Genomic DNA, 23082 nt, shown 5'->3' on the forward strand with positions numbered 1-23082 from the left:
TCTCCTTTCACTGTGATGGCTCAGAGCTGTGAGCACAGCTATATGTGGGAACCTGTGAATCCTCCTATCGAATCACTGGACCTCGTCTTGGGGACCCTGACATAGCCTCTGACCTCAGAGTCTCGTGTCTTCTCTCAGCATTCATGAAACTGTCACAGGCTAACTTGTGAATCTGAAGTAGGAGAAAATCTCAGACATGTCACAGTTCTTGTCAGATCCATCCCCTTACCTCTCTCGGGACACATGGGAGTGTGTGTGTGTGTGTGTGTGTGTGTGTGCGTTTGTGTGTTTGCGTGCATGTGTGTGTGTGTTTGCGTGCATGTGTGTGTGTGTGTTTGCGTGCATGTGTGTGTAGGGGTGAATTCCAGGTCTAGGACAACTTGGGCATTACATGCCCTTCTCATCATGGAGCTTTCAGGGGCTGGCATCTGATCTAAACTAGTCCAAGCAAAAATCAAGACTCTTCCCCCTTGGCCACAAACCAAGAAGGACATAACTCAGGGCAGCCACCCTGCAACCATGAGAGTTAACACAGAGAGAGTGGGACTGAGAAATTGGGCCTTGATGATTCTGCTGGAGGACCCAAAATCAGCTGTTCTTTTTAAAAATTTTTTAAATTAAAAAATGTTTTATACAGCAGGTTTTTATTAGTTATCTATTTTATACATATTAGTGTATACATGTCAATCCCAATCTCCCAGTTCTTTCCCCCACCCCACTTTCCCCCCTTGGGGTCCATACGTTTGTTCTCTACATCTGTGGCTCTATTTCTGCCTTGCAAAACGGGTCATCTGTACCATTTTTCTAGATTCCACATACATGCATTAATATATGATATTTGTTTTTCTCTTTCTGACTTACTTCACTCTGTATAACAGTCTCTAAGTCCATCCATGTCTCCGCAAATGACCCAATTTCGTTCCTTTTTATGGCTGAGTAATATTCCATTGTATATGTGTACCACACCTTCTTTATCCATTTGTCTGCTGATGGGCATTTAGGTCGCTTCCATGACCTGGCTATTGTAAATAGTGCTCCAATGAACATTGGGGTGCACGTGTCTTTTGAGTTATGCTTTTCTCTGGGTATATGCCCAATAGTGGGATTGCTAAAACCAGCTGTTCTTGAAGCCAGCCTGCCCCTGGATTAATTTAAGATACTTGAGTCAATAAATTCCCTTTATTGCTTAAGAGAGAGTGGATATGGTTTTTGATCCCTTGTAACAGAAGGAGTCGTAGCTGATACAGATCACAGCTGCTCCCAGAATGTGGATCTCTCCATTCTAGTGTAGGGAATCAAGGCTCAAAAAGATGGGGTCCTTCTTTAGGGACCCTGAGACTAACTCAGTGAAAATAATTAGTCTTTTGGCAGTCAACAATTTAAAAGAGCTTACTAAGTAGCAGATAGGAACCGGAGCTAGTACCACTTCAGGTGACTTCCAGCCTGGAGATGCTTAGTGGCTGAGGTGCATGTAGGAGACATGAAGACTTGAAGTGATGATGTAACCATAGCAATGTAAGCTAAAGTCCCAGCTACAAGGAGAGGAAGAGGAGGTGGTTTGACTTGCGGGGGTGGCGGGGGGAGCTCTGGGCCCCTCTCAGATCTGTGCCCGGCGATAAGGATCCTGTTTATACCACACTTCCTGGCTTTGCTTTTCCTGAGCTAGCCTTGCGCATGCGAACTTGGCCTCTTCTGTAGCTCCTTGAACACTTTGGGGAGAAGCGTTTAAATGACACAAGTAAACATGTTGCTTTGGTACCAGAACCCAAGTGACACGGATCAAAGACTTTTCCAAAGAAAAGATTGCTACAAAGGATGTTGTAATTCATGACTGTATTTACATAGTATTATAAATGGTAACACATTTGAGACCACTGAGGTATAAACCTTTTATGATCCAACATACTGAATTTATCAACACAGAACCTATAATGTACAAAATAAATTAATAGGGAACCCAACAGAACATGTTATGTTGCAAATTTACTGCTACTTATAACATGCCTGTTTTACTAGGTTCAGATAAAATAGCAAATATATATATATATATATATATATTTTGGTGTAAGATACAGATACATAATTTGTACCAATCTCACAGAATTAGTTTAATCCAAAATGAAAAACATATTCTATTTTCTATCAGATGCAACAGAAATTGTTTGAAAATAATCTCTCCCCGCTTCTCCTACTTATTTTCTCCCTAGCACCTAATATATTGTGTATGTATTTCTTCATCATTTGTCTGTCTCCCCATTAGATTGTAAGCTCCTTGAGGGCAAAGCCTCAGTCTGATTCAGTGCTATATGCCCAGCACCTAGAATTTGACATATAATAGGTACCCAATAAGTAAGTACTGAATGAATGAGTTTAAAACAGGCACACATTTAGCCAATACAAAAATGGATTTCTATAACTTCATTTCACACATTGGCCCTACAGGATAGGCTAAAAACTTTGGTCCTTAGTTCACACCTGATTCTCTTCCCTGACTCTCTGTGGGATAAGCCAAGGTCCTGGGGTTGCTCAGCCACTTGGTAATACCGGGTTTTTGGTCCTTAGTTCACACCTGATTCTCTTCCCTGACTCTCTGTGGGATAAGCCAAGGTCCTGGGGTTGCTCAGCCACTTGGTAATACCGGGTTTTTGGTCCTTAGTTCACACCTGATTCTCTTCCCTGACTCTCTGTGGGATAAGCCAAGGTCCTGGGGTTGCTCAGCCACTTGGTAATACCGGGTTTGGGCACCACAGCTGCTGCTACCCCTTGGTGTATCCCCAGGCTGGCTTTTCCCAGAGCACAGACTTGCACAGGTTGTGGGTGTGAGGCTGAAGCGAAGAAGTTAACACGGAGAAGGAAGGAGGAAGGAGGCTCATTCCAACGTCCCCCTGAATTGCTGCGTGTGCCGCTCCAGCTTCTTAGCCTCAGCCTGGAGGTGCTGCAGGGCGGCGGGGCTGGGATGCTGGAGTACGGCGTGCTTGGTGGCCAGCGCCAGGTCCTTGAGCAGGCTGCAGAGGTGGCTGCTGCCGCGCAAGATCTCGTTGCGCACGTCCCTCTCCTGGGTCTCCTGGCACAGCGTGTCCACCAGCTTCTGCCCGACCATGATGACCAGCTTGCTCTGCGCGATGAAGATCTCGGGGGGCTGGCCGTTGCCGAGACTGCTGTGCAACACGCCGATGGCTTTGAAGAGCGCCCCGAAATAGAGGCGGCAGTGTTCAGAAAGGCGGATTTTCTTCTCAGGATTCCGCTGACTCAAAGGTCGGGGGCTAAGGGAGCTAGGATTCTAGAGAAGAGAAAGGAAACAATGGATAAGAGAGAGATTCGATCGACAGGCTGTGGTTGTCTCTCTTTTCCTGTTTTTGCTCAATTTGCTAGACTTTTTGTAAGAAAAAGTACAGTTTTGTTTGGGAAGCCCCACAGTGCAACATTTGCCTAAGAAATTAATGTTAAGGTTTTCAAAGCACTGTTACATATAAATTATCTCTCAGGTATATAATTTTATATATTGCATTATATATATAAAATCATTCATATTAGATACATATAAAATCTTATTCAATCCTCTTTACAAACTGTTAGAAACCCATTCTAAGAAACTCGTTGACAATGACTAAATTTATAACTTAAAAAAAATGCAGAAAACTTGATGGTGAGATTTAAAAATTTACTCAAAGAACAGGTTTTAAAGCATTTAAAAAACCCTTCCTAGTTCCAGTGTCAGAGGTAAATCTGAATCCCCCAAATTTCCAGAAAAAATAAAAATATACTGACTTATCTGCTTTAAGATTAAAATATTTATCTTACTTGCTAATTAAAGTTTATTTAGAAGTTTACTTTCATGAATTTTATTTTCTGGAATGTGGAACCAAAGCCTGTTCACTGTTGAAAGATTCTCAGCATCAAACTTAGTGGAAATCCTACTCCAGGTAATAATCAAACACACTGCTATATTTAAATTGGATAACCAACAAGGACCTACTGTACAGCACGGGGAACTCTGCTCAATATTACATAACAACCTAAATAGGAAAAGAATTTGAAAAAGAATAGATACATGTATATGTATAACTGAATCACTTTGTGTACACCTGAAACTAACACAACATTTTTATCAACTATAATATAAAATAAAAAGTTTAAAAAAAAAAAAAGCCCCTTTGTTAGGTTATAGGTGAGGAGACTGAGGCTTCCGGAAGAGAAGAGGCTGCCTAGGGTCACTCTACTAGCAAAATAAAGATCTGGAGCTCTTAGCCTAGTCAGCAAGTCTGAAACTCTCATTCTTTCTATTAAACTGTGCCCTCTTATCAACCTACGGTCTTAAAACACCCAGCTCAGAAGCACTCAGACAGTGTTATAGTCTGACTGTGTCTCCCCAAAATTCATATCATGAAACTCTACCCCTCAGTGTGAAGTTATTGGGAGATGGGGCCTTTGGGAGGTGACCAGCATTAGATGAGGTCATGTGGGTGGGGCCCCCAGGAATGGGGTTAGTGCTCTTCCAAGGGTTGCCCGAGAGCTTGCTTCCACCCTCTGCTCTCTGCCAGGTGAGGATACAATGAGAAGTGGGCAGTCTGCAGCCTGGAAGAGGGCTCTCACCAGAATCTGACCCTGCTAGCACCCTGATCTTGGATTCCTAGCCTCTAGGACTGTGAGAAATACATTTCTGTTGTTTATAAGCCACCCAGCCTATGGTACTTTGTTGTAGCAGCACAAATAGATTAAGATAGACAGGTAAAGGGAAGAAAAGCCTGGGGTGTTGGTTGAGATGGACTCTCGGGGGGCAGGGACCATGAAAAGAATGCATCAGAGGCTAGAAATGAGGAGCAACCATCTGGACATTGGAATATTGGCATCTTGGCTTGGGAGTATTACCTGTAGGTAAACAAAAATGTACTATGATCTTTATTCTGGGCTGTTGGAAATCTCTGGAGGTATTTTTGGTTGTCACATTGACCAGGGAACACTACAGGCTACCAGTGGACAGGGGGCTAGGGATGCTGAACAGTCCATCCCACGCAGTGAAGAACTGCCCACCTGATGGTCAGTGGTCCCCCTGCCACCCCCATTGAGAAGCAGTCAGTCTAAAGCAGGGTTTTCCCAAGGGTGATCCTTGGACCTCCAGCACCTGGGAACTTGTTAGAAAAGAAAATTCTCAGGCCCTTCCGTAGACCTACTGAATCCGAAACTCTGGGGTGGGGTCCAGCCCTCTGGGTTTTAACAAGCTCTATAGGAAACTATGACACACTCTCAGGTTTTAGAACCACTGGTCCAAGGCATACTTCGTGCTGAACAAAATAGCATGACTTTTAGCAATCTGACAGGCCCCAAGTTTTGGGTTTGGGGTTTGCAGAACGAAGCATCAGGACACCTGGGTTATTATCTTAGTTGGCCTCTGAGAAGGCAAACAATCTTGTCCACATCATTGGATATCTCTGTCCCTTCTCGCCCATGCTGCCCTCCCCAGCCCCCATCAGCCAGGAGGTTGAATGGGTTCATTGGTTCCCAGGCTTCAGTTATTCAAAGAAAACCTTCACACATTACACCCTTTCTACCTTCCTCTTAACTTCGGTCAGCTACATCCTTGTTTTTAAGTGATCAGCTGTTTTTACTTAAGTTAAAACTTTTAAAATTGGTAAATGGAAAACTACTATCCTTTACCACTAATAGGAGGTAAGCAATGAAAAATAAGTACAATGATAAGAGTTTTGATTTTAAAAAAAAGAGGAAGAAGATCAAATGTCAGAGAGGTGTTGAAGATACATAGGCCCCAAACCAAAATGTTTTTTCTGTTGTAATCAGAAACATTAAACGGGAATGTCAAACAGATACACGCACAGAGGGAAGATCAAGTGAAGACACAGGGAGAAGACAACCACGTACAAGCCAAGGAAAGACACCGGAGAAGAAACGAACCCTGATCTTGGATTTCTAGGCTCCAGAATTGTGAGAAAATAAATTTCTATTGTTTAAGCCAAAGGGGGAAAAATGTCAACAAGAATGTGAGTCCGTGTGACTTCATGCCATGTCAGTATCTCCTGTGATAAACTTGCAGAGCACCTAGAATTATTTCACTGATGGTTAAAGGACCATGTTCCACATTTTGGGGCTCATTGGACTTGCTCATCTCCAGGGTTCCTTCTATTATAAAAAAGGAAGAACTGTCACAAAACCAAGTCTCCTCCCATGTGGGTCAGGGCTGTAATGCTGAATTATTCACAGCAGGAAACATCTCTGGGGATAAAGCCTATTATTTCCATCAGAAGTATTGGAGAGTCAGCATCATCGCTTACCTGGGTTTCTAAGTCTTTGTTTTCATCCAACCTTTGTTCCAAGATGGGTTTTTCTTTCTCTTCTAGGCTAGGCAACTCCTGAAACATAAAATCCCTTCAAATTACCAACTAGAATGGTCTTTATACTATTATATAGCTGTTTAAGTCCACTTTATAACTTGAGCATTCCTCGTTATGTTTTTGTTGATGGTTCTACCTAGTAATGACTTTTTCCAACAAAGGAGACTTCAGCAGCCCGAGGGCTGAATTTTGCCTACCAACATGGCCTAATATAATGACACACAATTTTATTGGGAAATGAAAAATAACCAAATTTCCAGCTTCTCTAGAGTGTGTTAAAGCTCTTGCATCTCCAGGCATGTCAGCAGAAAACCAAGACTGGGGCTGAAAGCACTGAGTTATCTCCGTGACGCAGGCCCCAGGTTACCTGCTGCATTTCTTGCAACTTGCAATTCTCTCTCTTTTTCTTTTTTGGCTGTGTTGGATCTTCCTTGCCACGTGTGGGCTTTCTCTAGCTGCAGCGAGCGGGGGCTACTCTTCGTTGCGGTGCACAGGCTTCTCATTGCAGTGGCTTGTTGCGGAGCACGGGCTCTTGGTGTGTGGGCTCTAGAGCGCAGGCTCAGTAGTTGTGGCGCACGGGCTTAGTTGCTCCGTGGCATGTGGGATCTTCCCAGACCAGGGCTCGAACCCGTGTCTCCTGCACTGGCAGGCTGATTCTTAACCACTGCGCCACCAGGGAAGCCCTGCAACTTGCAATTCTTGAACTAAGGGTCTTTTCTATAGTGTCTAGACTCACGGAGCAAAGTATTCCTAAGAGTAAGTAGAGTCTGGAGGCTGCTAGGACCAGGCACAACTTGGAAGAGTGTTTACAGTTCCTCTTCTGTTTCTAAGAAACACACTGACAATGACGAAATTTACAACTGTGAAAAATGCAAAGAAACTTGATGACGTGATGAAAAATTTTGTTCAAAGAACAGGTTTCACAAGGTTTTCAAAATCCTTTCTAATCCTAGCATCAGAGGTAAGCCCAAAACCCCAGATTTTCCAGAAGACATCCTGTCTGCCTTAATATTAAGATATATATCTTACTTCTTACTAAGAGCTCACCTAGAATTTTACTTCCATGAATTTTATTTTCTGGAAAATGGAACCCTTATCTCCCCAAAGATGATAAAACAGATTCTCATCATCTAACTTACTGGTGACCACTCCAGATAAAAATGGAAAGTCCCCTTATAGTATACCAACTCTGAACTCACCTGTTCACAAACATCTGTCCTATTTTTCTTTAATAGTTCAGGAGGGTGTTCGCTTTCCCTTTGTTTCTGAAAAGAAGCATTCCTTTGGTATGATTCAATTTCCTTTTGGGGAAGCCGGATGGATTTTGCAAGCTTAAATTCTGCATTTGGGGTCAATTGCATGGGGTCTTCCTTTTCACAGTTCGGCTTGAAAAGGAGTCTCCCGTTGGCAATGACGAGGGAGGCGAACCTCTTGATGTCTTCTGGAACCATCCGCGCCGTCAGGACAAATCTCTCCAGGTCATCCAGGCTGTTGTGAACTTTGTTGGTCACAAGGACTTCCAGGGACCAATCGCAGCTCTCCAGACTTTCCTTTGTTTCAAGCAGGATTTGGTAGGAGTTGGAGATTGTCTGTAGCTGATCCCTAATTTTGGCCTGAAGTTTACTGTCGGTGAGGTTACAGGCGGTCCCACGGACGCCGCAGGCGAAATCCAGAAATTCTCTCAAGGATTCCTCTATGCAGTCGGCAGCCCTGCGGATCGCGTGGATATTGGCCTCCAGGCAGTCTCGGAACCTCCACTGCCTACTGACAAAGAGCATAAGGCCCGCGACAGAGTTGTCCACCTTGTGCTGCAGAGCTGTGACTGTCTCTTTGGCCAAGTCCAGGTCCAACGGGAGCTCTTTGGCTGACTCCTCCGAGAAGGAGCTAGAAGAGTGGCTAGACGTGGAGGAACATGAGGAAAGGACGCTGGCTCTGCTGTCAGAACTGGAAACGGACAAGCCGTCTGGCTCAGGAGACAGCGATGCTGCCCGTCCGGAGAACCATGAGGAATTATGGTCCATGGAATTCTCTGAAGGCCCATCGGCTTTTCCCAGCTCTTTCCCAGCCTGGGGGACACTTAGCACTGCTTTAGGGACATCGTAAATGTTCAGCCTGGTGTTCTTCTGTTCCACTCGGGAGATCAGAAAGCTTGAAGGGACCTTGTAGCTGACACCTTCATCCAAAGGGAATGCATCCCTGGGTGGTGGAAAGCTATGAGGAGGAATCTCTGGAAGGCTGAGTTTTTTCTGCATGGGCACATTTTTCTGCGGGTGTGGACTGAGGGTCCTTGCTCTGCTGTTCTGAGGGCTGTGAAAACTGGACATGTACCTGGGGAGAGCACGGTGCCCCGATTTTTCCACAAAGCTGCTTAGAGATGCGTTTCTTACATCAGCCTTTTCCGGAGACACTGGCGTGTCATAAATCCATTCGGATTTCTGAGGGCTTGGCAACGTGTTGCAGCTGCCTCTCCTTAAGGCAATGCTTGACATCAGGGGAACACTCTGCCCCTGTGAAAAACCACACAAAGTCACCCAGTTTAGGAGCAATAAAAAGACAGTATGAGCGACTCAGGTGACACATGTGTATCATACTGAGGACCCACCAAGTGCTTGGCGCTGTGCTTCTTAAAAATCTGATCGACACTCCCCTACTCACGCTTCTTCTGTGGCTCCCCACTGCTGTTATCACTGAAGCCCTTCACAGTCGGGCTCCAACCTCCTTTTGAGCCTCCTTGCCATCCGCTTCTGCCACCACCCTCCTTAAAGGTCCAGCTACCCTTGCTGTTTACCTTCCCCTGAACACAGAATGCTCTCTTGAACCACTATATTTAATTTTACCCAAACCGGTTCCTCTGCTCTAAATGTCTTCCCAACCCCTTGCTTTCCGTCTAACAAACTCCTACGTATCCTTTGTGACACTGCTGAATTGCCACCTTGGGCATAGGTACATTTATTTATACATGTGACAGAACCCAACGATAAACATGGATTACAGATTTCAAATTACGGCACCTCCTTTTTATACAAATAAAAACCTACCTTGATGCAACATGTCTCCAAGGTATACAATAAGAAGAAGCATTTATCTAAAGTCTACTGAGCTCATGGGACTTCCCTGGTGGCGCAGTGGTTAAGAATTCACCTGCCAACGCAGGGGACACAGGTTCGAGCCCTGGTCCAGGAAGATCCCACATGCCGCGGAGCAACTAAGCCCGTGCGCCACAACTACTGAGCCTGCGCTCTGGAGCCCGTGAGTCACAACTACTGAAGCCCAAGAGCCACAACTACTGAAGCCCACGCGCCTAGAGCCCGTGCTCCGCAACAATAGAAACCACCGCAATGAGAAGCCCGCGTACTGCAGCAAAGAGTAGCCCCCGCTCACCACAATTATAGAAAGCCCACCCGCAGCAATAAAGACCCAACACAGCCATAAATAAATAAGTAAATAAATTAATTAAAATAAATAAAACAAAATAAAATAAAGTCTACTGAGCTCTTGCTCTGTGCCAAGCAGTGTACTAGGTATTTTGCAGGGATTATGTCAATTCTCACATAAGTTTGTAATAAGAAACGGAGGCATATGGAAGTCAAAGGATGTATCTAAACCACGTAGCTTGTTCTGTTCCTGAACGCCATTGCAGTTACAAGTTTTGCCTCCAGTGAAGTTAAGTTCTGCTGTGAGGGATTTGCATTCCTAATTTTTTTTTTTCTGCAGTACGTGGGCCTCTCACTGTTGTGGCCTCTCCTGTTGTGGAGCACAGGCTCCGGATGCGCAGGCTCAGCGGCCATGGCTCATGGGCCCAGACCCTCCGCGGCATGTGGGATCTTCCCGGCCCGGGGCACGAACCCGTGTCCCCTGCATTGGCAGGCAGACTCTCAACCACTGCGTCACCAGGGAAGCCCTGCATTCCTAATTTTGACCAAGCAAACAACATTTCCCAGAGGCCGTTCAGGTCTGCATAGCATCGGATCTCAGCGCCCGTCTTACTTACGTTTGGTTGGCTGGCAGGGGGACCAAGTGCTGCTTTTTGGGGGCTGGGGAGGATGTCATATAGCTGCTGCTGCTTCCCTGGCTCCTGGGGAAAGACCACAAAGAAGGACAACTTGAATTTTTCCCTCCTGATGGCTACACATCACAAACTCTCTCCACTCCAGTGTTTCTTTTGTTTTTCCAAATGAAAACACAAATCACTGAAGACTTGGGGGATTTCAGTCATGATGCTTTTATGGTGGAAGTGTGTGCTCTACTGGGTATACTTTCAACAGTGGACTCTGTGCTTTAGAAAAGGTGACTTCTCGATTGAAGGTGGGGACAAACTATAGAGAGAATTAGCTGTAGCTGCAGTTAAAAACAGTAGTTCATTTCCTCCTGTTAGTTCACCTTAAGATTGAATTAAAGAAGAATAAATAGAAGATTGGGACTTACTATGTCTTTTATCTTTCTTGTTTTTCTCAGCAGAAATTTTCCTGTGCTTGTAACTCATGTATTCATCCTGCAAATATTTACTGAGTGGCTATTAACGACTACACACTGAACCATATGACATATATACACCCAGTAATGAGCAAAAGACATGGCACCTCTACAGATAATAGGCTTTTTTTTGGTGCAACAATTAGGAAGTACATATTTTAGGATAAGAAAAACAGGTTCCATGTTCCAAAGCGAGGTGAGAGAGTACCAAAACAGGTTTTGTAAAGAAAGAGAGAAAAAGCTGGAATTTGGAGAGGGGGTTTCTTTGGAGCGAGCTGGGCTGTGAGTGTCCTGCTCTCCCCTTCTCAGTGGGGGGAGGAAAGGATGCTTTTCACTCCCTTCAGGCAAAGTGGAAAGTGCCCCACGGAACCTTCCGAGATTTGAGCTGTGCCACCTGAGCTTGGGGTCATAGTGCACAATGTCTAACTCTGCTTGAGAAAAGTTAAATATGAGAATCTTCTGACAGAGCACAGGGTGGTGGCTGGGCTGAGGGGGGTCTGTTCTCAGGACGGCGACCAGGCGGAGCAAAGGGAAGCCCCTGCCTTGGCATAACATTTAAAGGTGCACCAACAAACTCAGTGTCTAAGGTAAATAATATTTTAATGCAATACACTTTAAAATCACAATTGATGTGAAAAAATCGTGATGAACAAAATATCAACATTTTGAATAAAGAAATGATCCACAGGGCCGGGACGAGGGCGAGGCAAGTGAAGTGAGTCTTGCAAATGTGTCTTTGTTTAAAACTTTGGGGGAGAAAGTGCCCCATTCTCCATACCCCACCCGCCCCCCAGTCCTGGCCCTGGGGTCCATTGCGGCTGAGGGAGCCCGTGCGTTCTCTGTGGACCAGACGTGGGCTGCATGGGAGCTGGAGCCAGGCCTAGAGGGTGAGAGCATCTCAGGAGGGTGAGGCTGGAGATGACCGGCTGCCTGGAGCTCAGGGAGGAACCTTCAGCCACCGGCCAGAGGAGAAGCATCTGCCCACCCTGTGCAACTTGCAGGTAAGAGGTATCCAGCATGGGACTTCCCTGGTGGTCCAGTGATTAGGGCTCCAAATCCTCACTGCTGAGAGCCCAGGTTCAATCCCTGGTTGGGAACTAAGATCTCACAAGCCACGCAGCCAAAGAGAGAGAGAGAGAGAGAGAGAGAGAGAGAGAGAAACAGATACCTGGCAATCGGGGGAGGCGGGGAGGGGTTGGCACTCGCAGAAATGTCCTTGAAGAGAAAGAATCAGCCTGCAGTGCTCACTGCCTCCATAGGGTAACACTGTGACATCCCTCCCGCAGAACCAGGCATGCGGGACCTTTCCACCTCTGCCCTGCCTCCCTGCTTTCCCTCAGCCCCGCAGGAGCCTGAGGTCACCCAGTGAGAAGGAACCCGAGGTAGGGAACTAGCAGAGAATCCAGCCAGCCCTCCATCCCTGCAGCAGGAGCCCAGGCCCTGCAAACAAGCTGAGAGAGCACGAGCTTTCGCTTTAAATATAGTAGGAACTTTGCGTATTGCCTGCACTGAACATTAAATTCCTCCATTGAGACTGACTATTACCTGTGAGGGACCTGGAAGTCACAGAGCAGGCCTGAATTTTTATTTAGACTAGAGCTGTGGCCTTTAGCCCTGTCTGTGCTCCAGAACCATCCGGGAGCTTTAAAATTACTGCTGCCCGGGGCCCACCCAGACCTCAAACATCAGCGCCTCTGGGAGTGGTTCCAGGAAGCAGGCATGGGTGAAGCACCCAGGCCATTCCGATGTGCATTGATGGGCAGGGGAGAACACAGCCACTGGGCAATTCTGATGGGCTGAGAAGTGAGTGAAGTTGTTTTCTGATTACACGAAGCATGTCTTACAGAAGTGATGTACTAGTAACAGTCAAATAAGTTAAAAAAAATCCCAAAACCTAAAATTTCCTCCCCCAGAGATAATCAATGTTAAGATAACCAATGATAATGTTAAGACTGTGATGTGGGACTTCCCTGGTGACGCAATGGCTAAGAATCCACCTGCCAGTGCAGGGGACATGGGTTCGAGCCCTGGTCCAGGAAGATCTCACATGCCACGGAGCAGGTAAGCCCCTGCACCACAACTACTGAAGCCCACACGCTCCAGGGCATGTGTGCTGCAACTAATGAGCCCACGTGCTGCAACTACTGAAGCCCACGTGCCTAGAGCCTGTGCTCCGCAACAAGAGAAGCCCCCCTGTTCACTGCAACTAGAGAAGGCCTGTGCACAGCAACGAAGACCCGACGCAGCCATAAAACAACAAAAAAGATGTATATCCTTCATGATATTATTACTTTTAAAAAGTGCAGGGGGGTGGAGTCAAGATGGCAGTGTGGGAAGACACCAAGTTAGCGTCTCCCCACAACTAGGGCACCTGCCGGCTGCTGGTGTGGGACCCTGATGCCCAAGGAGACGGGAGGAACCCCCAAGTGAACTGGTAGGACATGGAAGGACTGAGCGGGGAGAAGAAATGGGGGCCAGACAGGATTGGTGCCCCTGAGGTTGGGGAGACCAGGGGAGGCAGGCAGGAGGGCCTCTCCAGGAAGAACGGGAGGGGAGTGAATGGTGATTATCCCTCCCACTGGGGCCAGGGAGCCTGCTGAGCTCCGGCTGGTAGCCGCCCCACCAAAGCCCCCTCAAGGCCGCGTGGGTCCCGGGGGCAGAGGAGGGAGGCCAGGGAGATCAAGAAAGGCAGGCAGGAGGGGCCCTCCGGGAGGAGAGGGAGAGGAGCGGAGGGTGATTGCCCTGCCTACTCGAGCCCAGGAAGCCTGCTGGGTTCCCAGGTGAGGTCCCCTGCCCTCTGAGACCAGGGGTGGGGGGCACGCCTGGGCCCCTTCTGTTCCTTGACCTTTTTTTTGCTTTTTCCTTTCCTTTTTTTTTCTTTTCCCTCATCCTCTTTTTTACTATTGTGGTAGTGATGTATCTTCCAGTTGCTGATTCATGTATATTTTTATTTTTATGTTCTTTCTAATATATCTGTTAGTTTCCTAGTCTAATTTTATTTTTTACTATGATAGTGTTCTTTTTTTTCTTTTTTTTTGCCACCCCATGTGGCTTGGGGGATCTTGATTCATGTACTGGGGGTAGGGCAGAAGTTACTGCGGTGGGAGCTCCAAGTCCAAACCACTGGACTAACAGAGAACCTCAGACCCCAAGAAATATTCATCAGAGTAAAGTCTCACGGAGGTCCTCATCTCAGCACCAAGACCCAGCTCTACCCAACAGCCTACAAACTCCAGTGTTGGAAGCCTCAGGCCAAACAACCAGTAAGAAAGGAACACAATTCCACTCATAAAAAATTTAAAAAAAATTTTTTAAATGAGACGGCAAAAAAATATGTCACAGATGAAGGAGCAATGTAAAAACCTACAAGACCAAATAAATGAAGAGAAAATAGGCAATCTACCTGAAAAAGAATTCAGAGTAATGATAGTAAAGATGATCCAGAATCTTGGAAATAGAATGGAGGCACAGATTGAGAAAATATAAGAAATGTTTAACAAAGATCTAGAAGAACTAAAGAACAAGCAGAGATGAACAACACAATAACTGAAATGAAAAATACACTAGAAGGAATCAATAACAGAATAATGGAGGCAGAAGAACAAATAAGTGAGCTGGAAGACAAAATGGTGGAAATAACTGCTGAGGAGCAGAATAAAGAAAAAAGAATGAAAAGAATTGAGGACAGTCTCAGAGACCTCTGGGACAACATTAAACACACCAACATTCAAATTATAGGGGTCCCAGAAAAAGAAGAGAAAAAGAAAAAGGCTGGGAAAATATTTGAAGAGATTATAGTGGAAAACTTCCCTAACATGGAAAAGGAAATAGTCACCCAAGTCCAGGAAGCACAGAGAGTCCCATGCAGGATAAACCCTAAGAGAAACAGACCAAGACACATATTAATCAAACTAACAAATGTTAAATTCAAAGAAAAAACATTAAAAGCAGCAAGGGAAACACAAAAAATAACACACAAAGGAATCCCCATAAGGTTATCAGCTGATTTTTCAGCAGAAACTCTGCAGGTCAGAAGGGAGTGGCAGGATATACTTAAAGTGATGAAAGAGAAAAACCTAAAATGATTACTCTACTCAGCAAGGCTCTCATTCAGATTCAGTGGAGAAGTCAAAAGCGTTTTAGACAGACAAAAGCTAACAGAATTCAGCACCACCAAAACAGCTTTACAACAAATGCTAAAGAAACTTCTCTAGGCAGGAAACAAAAGAGAAAAAAAAGACCCACAAAAACAAACCCAAAACAATTAAGAAAATGGTAATAGGAACATACATATCAATAATAACCTTGAATGTAAATGGATTAAATGCTCCAACCAAAAGACACAGACTGGCTGAATGGACACCAAAACAAGACCCATCTATATGCTGTCTACAAGAGACCCACTTCAGAGCTAGGGACACATACAGACTGAAAGTGAAGGAATGGAAAAAGATATTCCATGCAAATGGAAATCAAAAGAAACCTGGAGTAGCAATAATCATATCAGATAAAATAGACTTTAAAATAAAGACTGTTACAAGAGATAAGGAGAGACACTACATCAAGGGATCAATCCAAGAAGAAGATATAACAATTATAAATGTTTATGCACCCCACAAAGGAGCACTTCAGTACATAAGGAAAATGCTAACAGCCATGAAAGGAGAAATCAACAGTAACACAATAAGAGTAGGAAACTTTAACACCCCACTTACACCAATGGACCGATCATCCAAACAGAAAATAAATAACAAAACACAAGCTTTAAATGACACAATAGACCACATATACCTAATTGATATTTATAGAATATTCCATCCAAAAGTGGCAGAATACACTTTCTTCACAAGTGCACATGCAACATTCTCCAGGGCAGATCACATCTTGGGTCACAAATCAAGCCTTGGAAAATTTAAGAAAATTGAAATCGTATCAAGCATCTTTTCTGAACACAACACTATGAGATTGGAAATAAATTACAGGAAAAAAAAAACTATAAAAAACACAAATACATGGAGGCTAAACAGTGTACTACTTAATAACCAAGAGATCACTGAAGAAATCTAAGAAGAAATTTAAAAATACATAGAAACAAATGACAACAAAAACACGATGACCCAAAGCCTATGGGATGCAGCAGAAGCAATTCTAAGAGGGAAGTTTATAGCAATTCAACCTCACCTCAAGAAGCAAGAAAAATCTCAAATAAACAATTTAACCCTACACTTAAAACAACTAGAGAAAGAAGAACAAAGAAAACCCAAAGTCAGTGGAAGGAAGGAAATCATACAGCTCAGAGAGGAAATAAATGAAATAGAAATGAAAAAAACACGAGCAAAGATCAATAAAACTAAAAGTTTGTTCTTTGAGAAGATAAACAAAATTGATAAACCCTTAGCCAGACTTATCAAGAAAAAAAGGGAGAGGATGCAAATCAATAAAATTAGAAATGAAAAAAGGAGAGGTTACAACGGACACCACAGAAATACAAAGTATCATAAGAGACTACTACAATCAACTATTTGCCAATAAAATGGACAACCTGGAAGAAATGGACAAATTCTTAGAAAGGTATAACCTTCCAAGACCGAACCAGGAAGAAATAGAAAATATGAACAGACCAATCACAAGCAATGAAATTGAAACCGTAATTAAAAATCTTCCAACAAACAAAAGTCCTGGACCAGATGGCTTCACAAGTGAATTCTATCAACCAGTTAGAGAATAGCTAACACCGATCCTTCTCAAACTCTTCCAAAAAATTGCAGAGGGAGAAACACTCCCAAATTCATTCTATGAAGCCAACATCACCCTGATACCAAAACCAGAAAAAGATATCACAAAAAAAGAAAATTATAGACCAATATCACTGATGAACATAGATGCAAAAATCCTGAACAAAATACTAGCAAACAGAATCCAACAAAACAGTTAAAGGATCATACAGCATGATCAAGTGGGATTTATACCAGGGATGCAAGGATTCTTCAATAACGCAAATCATTCGATGTGATACATCACATTAACAAATTAAGGAATAGAAACCATATGATCATCTCTATAGAGGCAGAAAAAGCTTTTGACAAATTTCAACACCCACTCATGATAAAAACTCTCCAGAAAATGGGCATAGAGGGAACCTATCTCAACATAATAAAGGTCATATATGACAAACCCACAGCAAGCATCATACTCAAAGGTGAAAAACTGAAAGCATTTCCACTAAGATCAGGAACAAGACAAGGATGTCCACTCTTGGCACTCTTATTCGACATAGTTTTGGAAGTCCTAGGCACAGCAATCAGAGAAGGAAAAGAAATAAAAGGAATACAAATTGGAAAAGAAGAAGTAAAATTGTCACTGTTTGCAGATGACATGATACTATATATAGAGAATCCTAAAGATGCTACCAGAAAACTACTAGAACTAATCAATGAATTTGGTAAGGTTTCAGGACACAAAATTAATGCACAGAAATCTCTGGCATTCCTATATACCAACAATGAAAAATCAGAAAGAGAAATTAAGGAAACGCTCCCATTTACTACTGCAACAAAAAGAATAAAATACCTAGGAATAAACCTGCCTAAGGAGGCGAAAGACTTGTACTCAGAAACCTATAAAATACTGATGAGGGGTTTCCCTAGTGGCACAGTGGTTAAGAATCTGCCTGCCAATGCAGGGGACCCAGGTTGGATCCTCGGTCTGGGAAGATCCCACATGCCACAGAGCAACTAAGCTCGTGCGCCACAACTACTGAGTCTGCGCTCTAGAGCCTGCGAGCCACAACTACTGAGCCCGCATGCCACAATTACTGAAGCCCGCGCACTCTAGGGCCCATGCTCCGCAACAAGAGAAGCCACCGCAATGAGAAGCCCGCGTGCAGCAACGAAGACCCAACGCAGCCAAAAATAAATTAAAAAAAAAAACACTAATGAATGAAATCAAAGATGACATAAACAGATAGAGAAATATACTATGTTCGTGGATTGGAGGAATCAATATTGTGAAAATGACTATACTACCCAAAGCAATCTACAGATTCAATGCAATCCCTATCAAACTATCAATGGCATTCTTCACAGAATTAGAACAAAAAAGTTTACAATTCGTATGGAAACACAAAAGACCCCAAACAGCCAAGACAATCTTGAGAAAGAAAAACGTAGTTGGAGGGATCAGGCTCCCCAACCTCAAACTATACCACAAAGCTACAGTAATCAAGACAGTATGGTACTGGCATAAAACAGAAATATAGATCAATGGTACAAGATAGAATGCCCAGAGATAAACCCACGCACATATGGGCACTTAATTTATGACAAAGGAGGAAGAACATACCATGGAGAAAAGACAGCCTCTTCAATAAGTGGTGCTGGGAAAACTGGACAGCTACATGTAAAAAATGAAATTAGAACTCTCCCTAACACTGTATACAAAAATAAACTCAAATGGATTAATGTCCTAAATGTAAGGCCAGACACTATAAAACTCTTAGAGGAAAATGTAGACAGAACACTCTATGACATAAATCACAGCAAGATCCTTTTTGACCCACCTCCTAGAGTCATGGAAAGAAAAGCAGAAATAACCAAATGGGACTTAATTAAACTTAAAAACTTTTGCACAGCAAAGGAAGCCATAAACAAGACAAAAAGACAACCCTCACAATGGGAGAACATATTTGCAAATGAAGCAACTGACAAAGGATCAATCTCCAAAATATACAAACAGCTCATGGAGCTAAATATCAGAAAGACAAACAGTCCAGTTAAAAAATGGGTGGAAGACCTAAATAGACTTTTCACCAAGGAAGACATACAGATGGCCAAGAGACACATGGCAAGATTCTCAACGTCACTAATTATTAGAGAAATGCAAATCAAAACTACAATGACGTATCACCTCATGCCGGTCAAAATGGCCATTATCAAAAAAATCTAAAAACAATAAATGCTGGAAAGAGTATGGTGAAAAGGGAACCCTCCTGCACTGTTGGTGGGAATGTAAATTGATACAGCCACTATGGAAAACAATATGGAGGTTCCTTACAAAACTAAAACTAGAACTACCATACGACCCAGCAATCCCACTACTGGGCATTTACCCTGAGAAAACCATAATTCAAAAAGAGACATGTACCACAATGCTCATTGCAGCACTATTTACAATAGCCAGGACATGGAAGCAACCTAAGTGTCCATCGACAGATGAATGGATAAAGAAGACGTGGCACATATATACAATGGAATATTACTCAGCCATAAAAAGAAATGAAATTGAGTTACTTGTAGTGAGGTGGATGGACCTAGAGTCTGTCATATAGAGTGAAATAAGTTAGAAAGAGAAGAGCAAATACTGTATGCTAACACATATATATGGAATCTAAAAAAAAAAAAAAAAAGGTACTGATGACCCTAGTTACAGGGCAGGAATAAAGATGTAGATACAGAGGGTGAACTTGAGGACACGGGGTGGGAGGGTGAAGCTAGGTCGAAGTGAGAGTAGCACTGACATATATACACTACCGAATATAAAATAGTTAGCTAGTGGGAAGCAGCAGCATAGCACAGGGAGATCGGCTTAGTGCTTTGTGATGACCTAGAGGGGTGGGATAGGGAAGGTGGGAGGGAGGCTCTGGAGGGAGGGGATATGGGGACATGTGTATGCATATGGCTGATTCACTTTGTTGTACAACAGAACTAACACAGTATTGTGAAGCAATTATACTCCAATAAAGATCTATTTAAAAAAAAAGACTCCATACTCCCACTGCAGGAGAACTAAGATCGCGCCTGCCGAAATAAAAGTGCTTTGGAAACCGAAAAAAAAAAAAAAAGTGCAGATATGTGTATGTGTATGTTTGTGTGTATACATATGCGTGGATATAAAGTATCAATTACAAATGAAAAGTAAAAAAGTTTTAAATATTCAGAATTCAAATAGTAGTAATGTTCTCCTGAGCAGGTCTGGGCTCCCTGGGCACAAAGCTGGTTTCTGAGGGAAGATGTGTCCTTTGGAGTCAGGACTGATGCTCCAGGAGATATCTCAGTGGTAAAGCTGAAATGCAGGGTCTGCATGACCCTGAGACCCCACGATGGATGGAGAGGTGTGGGAAGAGCAGGGCCACGGCTGAGGCTCACCTTTAGGGCTGGGAGGCACCGGCTTTGGGCAGGCACATCGTACACCTGGCAAGGCAGAGCTGGCAACGAGGTCTGAGCAGGTCTGGGAATTGTGAAGAGGGCCTTGGGGAGAAAAAGAAGAGTTGAGGGAAAGAAACATCACCGCTGAGTCCACGGGTCATGAGACAGCAAAGGCAGCTCTGACACACTGGGACATTCTCTGGGCACCTCTAATTAGAGGCCCTTCGCTCTGAGACTGGGAACAGCAGCACACTGATGGGGAGGTCCATGGTGGAGGGCAGTCTTCCTCACATGCTGGCCCATAGCTGCCTGCATCAGCCTCACCTGGGAAGCAGGCTGGAATGCAGATTCCTGGGCTCCGTGTCCGTGGTACGGAATTTCTGAGCCTTGATGGAGAAACTGAAAAACTGCTGTATCATCAAGTTTCCCGGGTGATTCTCCTGTTCTCTAGGGATCCCAGGCTGTGATTCGAATGCTGGGTTATTAATGTTTGTCTAATGATGACGCTAAGGATGCAGCCGTGAATGAGGCAGGCAGGGGGGCTTTACAGGTGCTACCTGATCCTCCGCTCTGTGATCCCCTTCGCTGCCGCAGATTAGTAAACCGGACTTGGTCCCTGCTGGTCTTCGACGGATCTCTCTAGGACAAACTTAGCAATGGTTCCCCATTATGCTCTGAGTTAATTCCAAGCTCCTTGCAGGCCATGACCTGCCCAACCCCAGGGACTATGCATGGTGTGTCCCCAGTTGTCAGCCATCACCTTCCTTCCTCCCTGCCCACCCCTCTCCTTATTGGAACACAGCGGGCTCTCTCCCACCGCAGAGCCTGTCCAAACACGGTTCCACTGCCTACCACTCCCCAATCACCACAGGTCCAGCTGACTTTGTGGGTCACACTTACCCAAGAGACAACCTACAGACTACAAGGGGACTTTCCTGTGTTTGGAATTTTAGGTGGAAAGAAGTCTGTTCAAAAATGCCCAGTGTTTCTCGGAAAATGTAGATGGCAATCAGTTAAGAAACCTGTTTTGAGAAACGTGGTTTTGAAAGGTTTGGAGGACAGAAGGAAGCTCCAGTTTGAGAACTAGAGGGTCTAAAAGCAATTTCATCAGGAAATCTAACCTTCTTACTTGAAATACAAAAGATTACCCTCTCTGAATTTAAACCAAAATCAAATACCTTCTTTGTATGGTCATTTTATTTTATTATTTTTTTAAGAGAGGCCGGCATGTTATATTAAGGAAGTTGGAATAAAAATTGAAACAAAGCTCAAGACAGTGGTTACCCTGGGGGGAAGTGGCTGGGAGAGGTGGGAGGGGGCTTCTGGGATGCTAGTTTCGTTCTTTTTCTAGATCCGGATGCTAGCGACTGAACTATGTACCCTTAGTATCTATAGGTTAAACTTCAATAAAACAAAATAGATAGCGTCAGCCACAGAGCCAGGTGAACAAGATCAAGGGTAGGCCAAGGGCTCTGCCTTGGGTGTTGTCAGCCCAGGGGTGGAGACAGAGACAGACACAACAAAGAAACTTTGGTCTCTAGTACTCATCAGGGTGTGACCCTGGATGGGCCTTTCACCTCCCTGGGAATCAATTTCCTCATTTGTAAAGCGAAGAGTTGTTCTAATCTACACGGGTCTCTTCCAGCTAGAAAGACGAAGAATCCCTTATTAGGACAACTTGAGACAGGTGACATACTTCCACCTTCTTGGTTTTTAATTTTTGGCCAACCTTAATCTAGAGATACTCAACCCGGGGAATCTCTGTAATGGGTCCCCCGGGCCGTGTGCCAACCCTGTGAACCGCCCGTCGGAAAACAGCTCAAAGATAATGGCTGGACGTGCTTGGTTTTACCAATGTCTGCTTCTGCTCAGAATGGAATATTTTCTGGGCGGTCTCAGACTCAAGGCTCACCGCTAGATTACCCGAACTTGGAGAAGATGTCTGCCTTTTCTGTGAATCAAAAGATTCTTAACTGATTACCATCTTGCATTCTTCTAGCTCCTTCCTTCTTGTAGCAGAGGAAGAAGCAAAATTATTCAGAATCACCAAAAGATACAACTTGAGGTGAACTTAGAAATGATGGAGCCCCACCCTCTCTTGATACAGAGCAAGAAAGAGAAGTACAGAGGGGTGCTGGATGTCTCCAATCACCCAGCATAGCTGTGGCTGCCCCAAAAGCCAAGTGAACCTGGATTCCTGATTTCTAAGCCACAGATGGCATCTCTTGCTTTAAAAGACCCCCAAGCATGGAGAAGGCAATAAAAAAGGGAGGCGGGAGGGAGCAAAAATATAGACAGGGCAGCGATGGAGGGAACTTAAGCAGGAGTGAAAGGAAGGAAAGTTCCCCAGGTGTTTTACTGGGGCCACAGCAAGACCTGCTTGAGTGGTGAGGAGTCCCTCGCTTCTAAATTCCCCTCTGGCAGCCGTGGTTTCTGTCCGTGGCCACAGCCTGCACCAGTGAGAGCTCCACGCTTCATGTCAAGGACAAATGTTACAGCTAATGCCCTGGCCCTTTTCTGAGTTAGGATGGTAAACTCATCTCTCCTTTCATACCATTGTCAGTCTAGAAGTTGACAGTGAGTCCACGGTTGTGAAGCCTTAGGTTGGATCCGGTCATTTCATTCGTTCCGTAAATGTTTACAGAACACCTTGCAGGAGCCTGGCACTGTGCTGGGGGTTTGGGATCCCTGGGGAACAGTGGACATTGCAGCTGCTGTCCTTTTTGGGGGCCTTTGATTTTTTGTGTGTGTCTTTTAGTGGCTTTGAAAAGCAACTCAATTAACTTCAGCCCAGGCCACTTGTTGTTCTGAGAGAAGCCAGCACCGAGTCAGCTGCTCAGATGACAGCTGAGTGTGTCAGGCCTAGATCTGGGCCAGTTGTTCCCATAAAGTGACTTGGGGTCCACCTCACGGATGGACGCTGGAGACTGAGCTGCCTCCTTCTGGTGTCTGCAGCCAGTGCCTACGAGTGGCAGCTGTTCTGTGTAACAGCTGGTTCTCTGCATGGCAGCCCCCGGGAGCTAGGAAATCTGAAGTACTCAAAATCTCTTAAGGAATCAACACCTTGTTTGAAGAAGCTAGTGTGGAGGAGGCCTGCATGGTAGGTGGGATATTGCTGG

The 23082-nt window shown here is 44.5% G+C and overlaps 1 protein-coding gene across 8 annotated transcripts in view; it reads right to left on the minus strand.

Annotated features, from left to right (window-relative positions):
• Positions 1-1031: 1031 nt before the first annotated feature.
• Positions 1032-23082, minus strand: part of CASS4 (Cas scaffold protein family member 4) — a 46234-nt gene continuing 24183 nt past the window's right edge. For 6 of the 8 annotated variants that reach the window (XM_024750347.1, XM_024750346.1, XM_024750348.1 and 3 more), the window contains 5 exons: positions 19964-20065; positions 10339-10422; positions 7547-8854; positions 6288-6365; positions 1033-3280 (listed from right to left, as the gene is read on the minus strand). In XM_024750347.1, coding sequence (XP_024606115.1) covers positions 2870-3280; positions 6288-6365; positions 7547-8854; positions 10339-10422; positions 19964-20065 — 1983 coding nt within the window. In that variant the 3' untranslated portion in view covers positions 1033-2869. Of the gene's footprint in view, positions 3281-6287; positions 6366-7546; positions 8855-10338; positions 10423-19963; positions 20066-23082 lie in introns of all 8 variants that reach the window. The other 2 variants (XR_003003831.1, XM_024750351.1) reach the window with 2 other exon arrangements.

This window comes from Neophocaena asiaeorientalis, unplaced genomic scaffold (genome assembly GCF_003031525.2).
Source record: "Neophocaena asiaeorientalis asiaeorientalis breed wild unplaced genomic scaffold, Neophocaena_asiaeorientalis_V1.1 scaffold606, whole genome shotgun sequence".
NCBI classification, from domain to species: domain Eukaryota; kingdom Metazoa; phylum Chordata; class Mammalia; order Artiodactyla; family Phocoenidae; genus Neophocaena; species Neophocaena asiaeorientalis.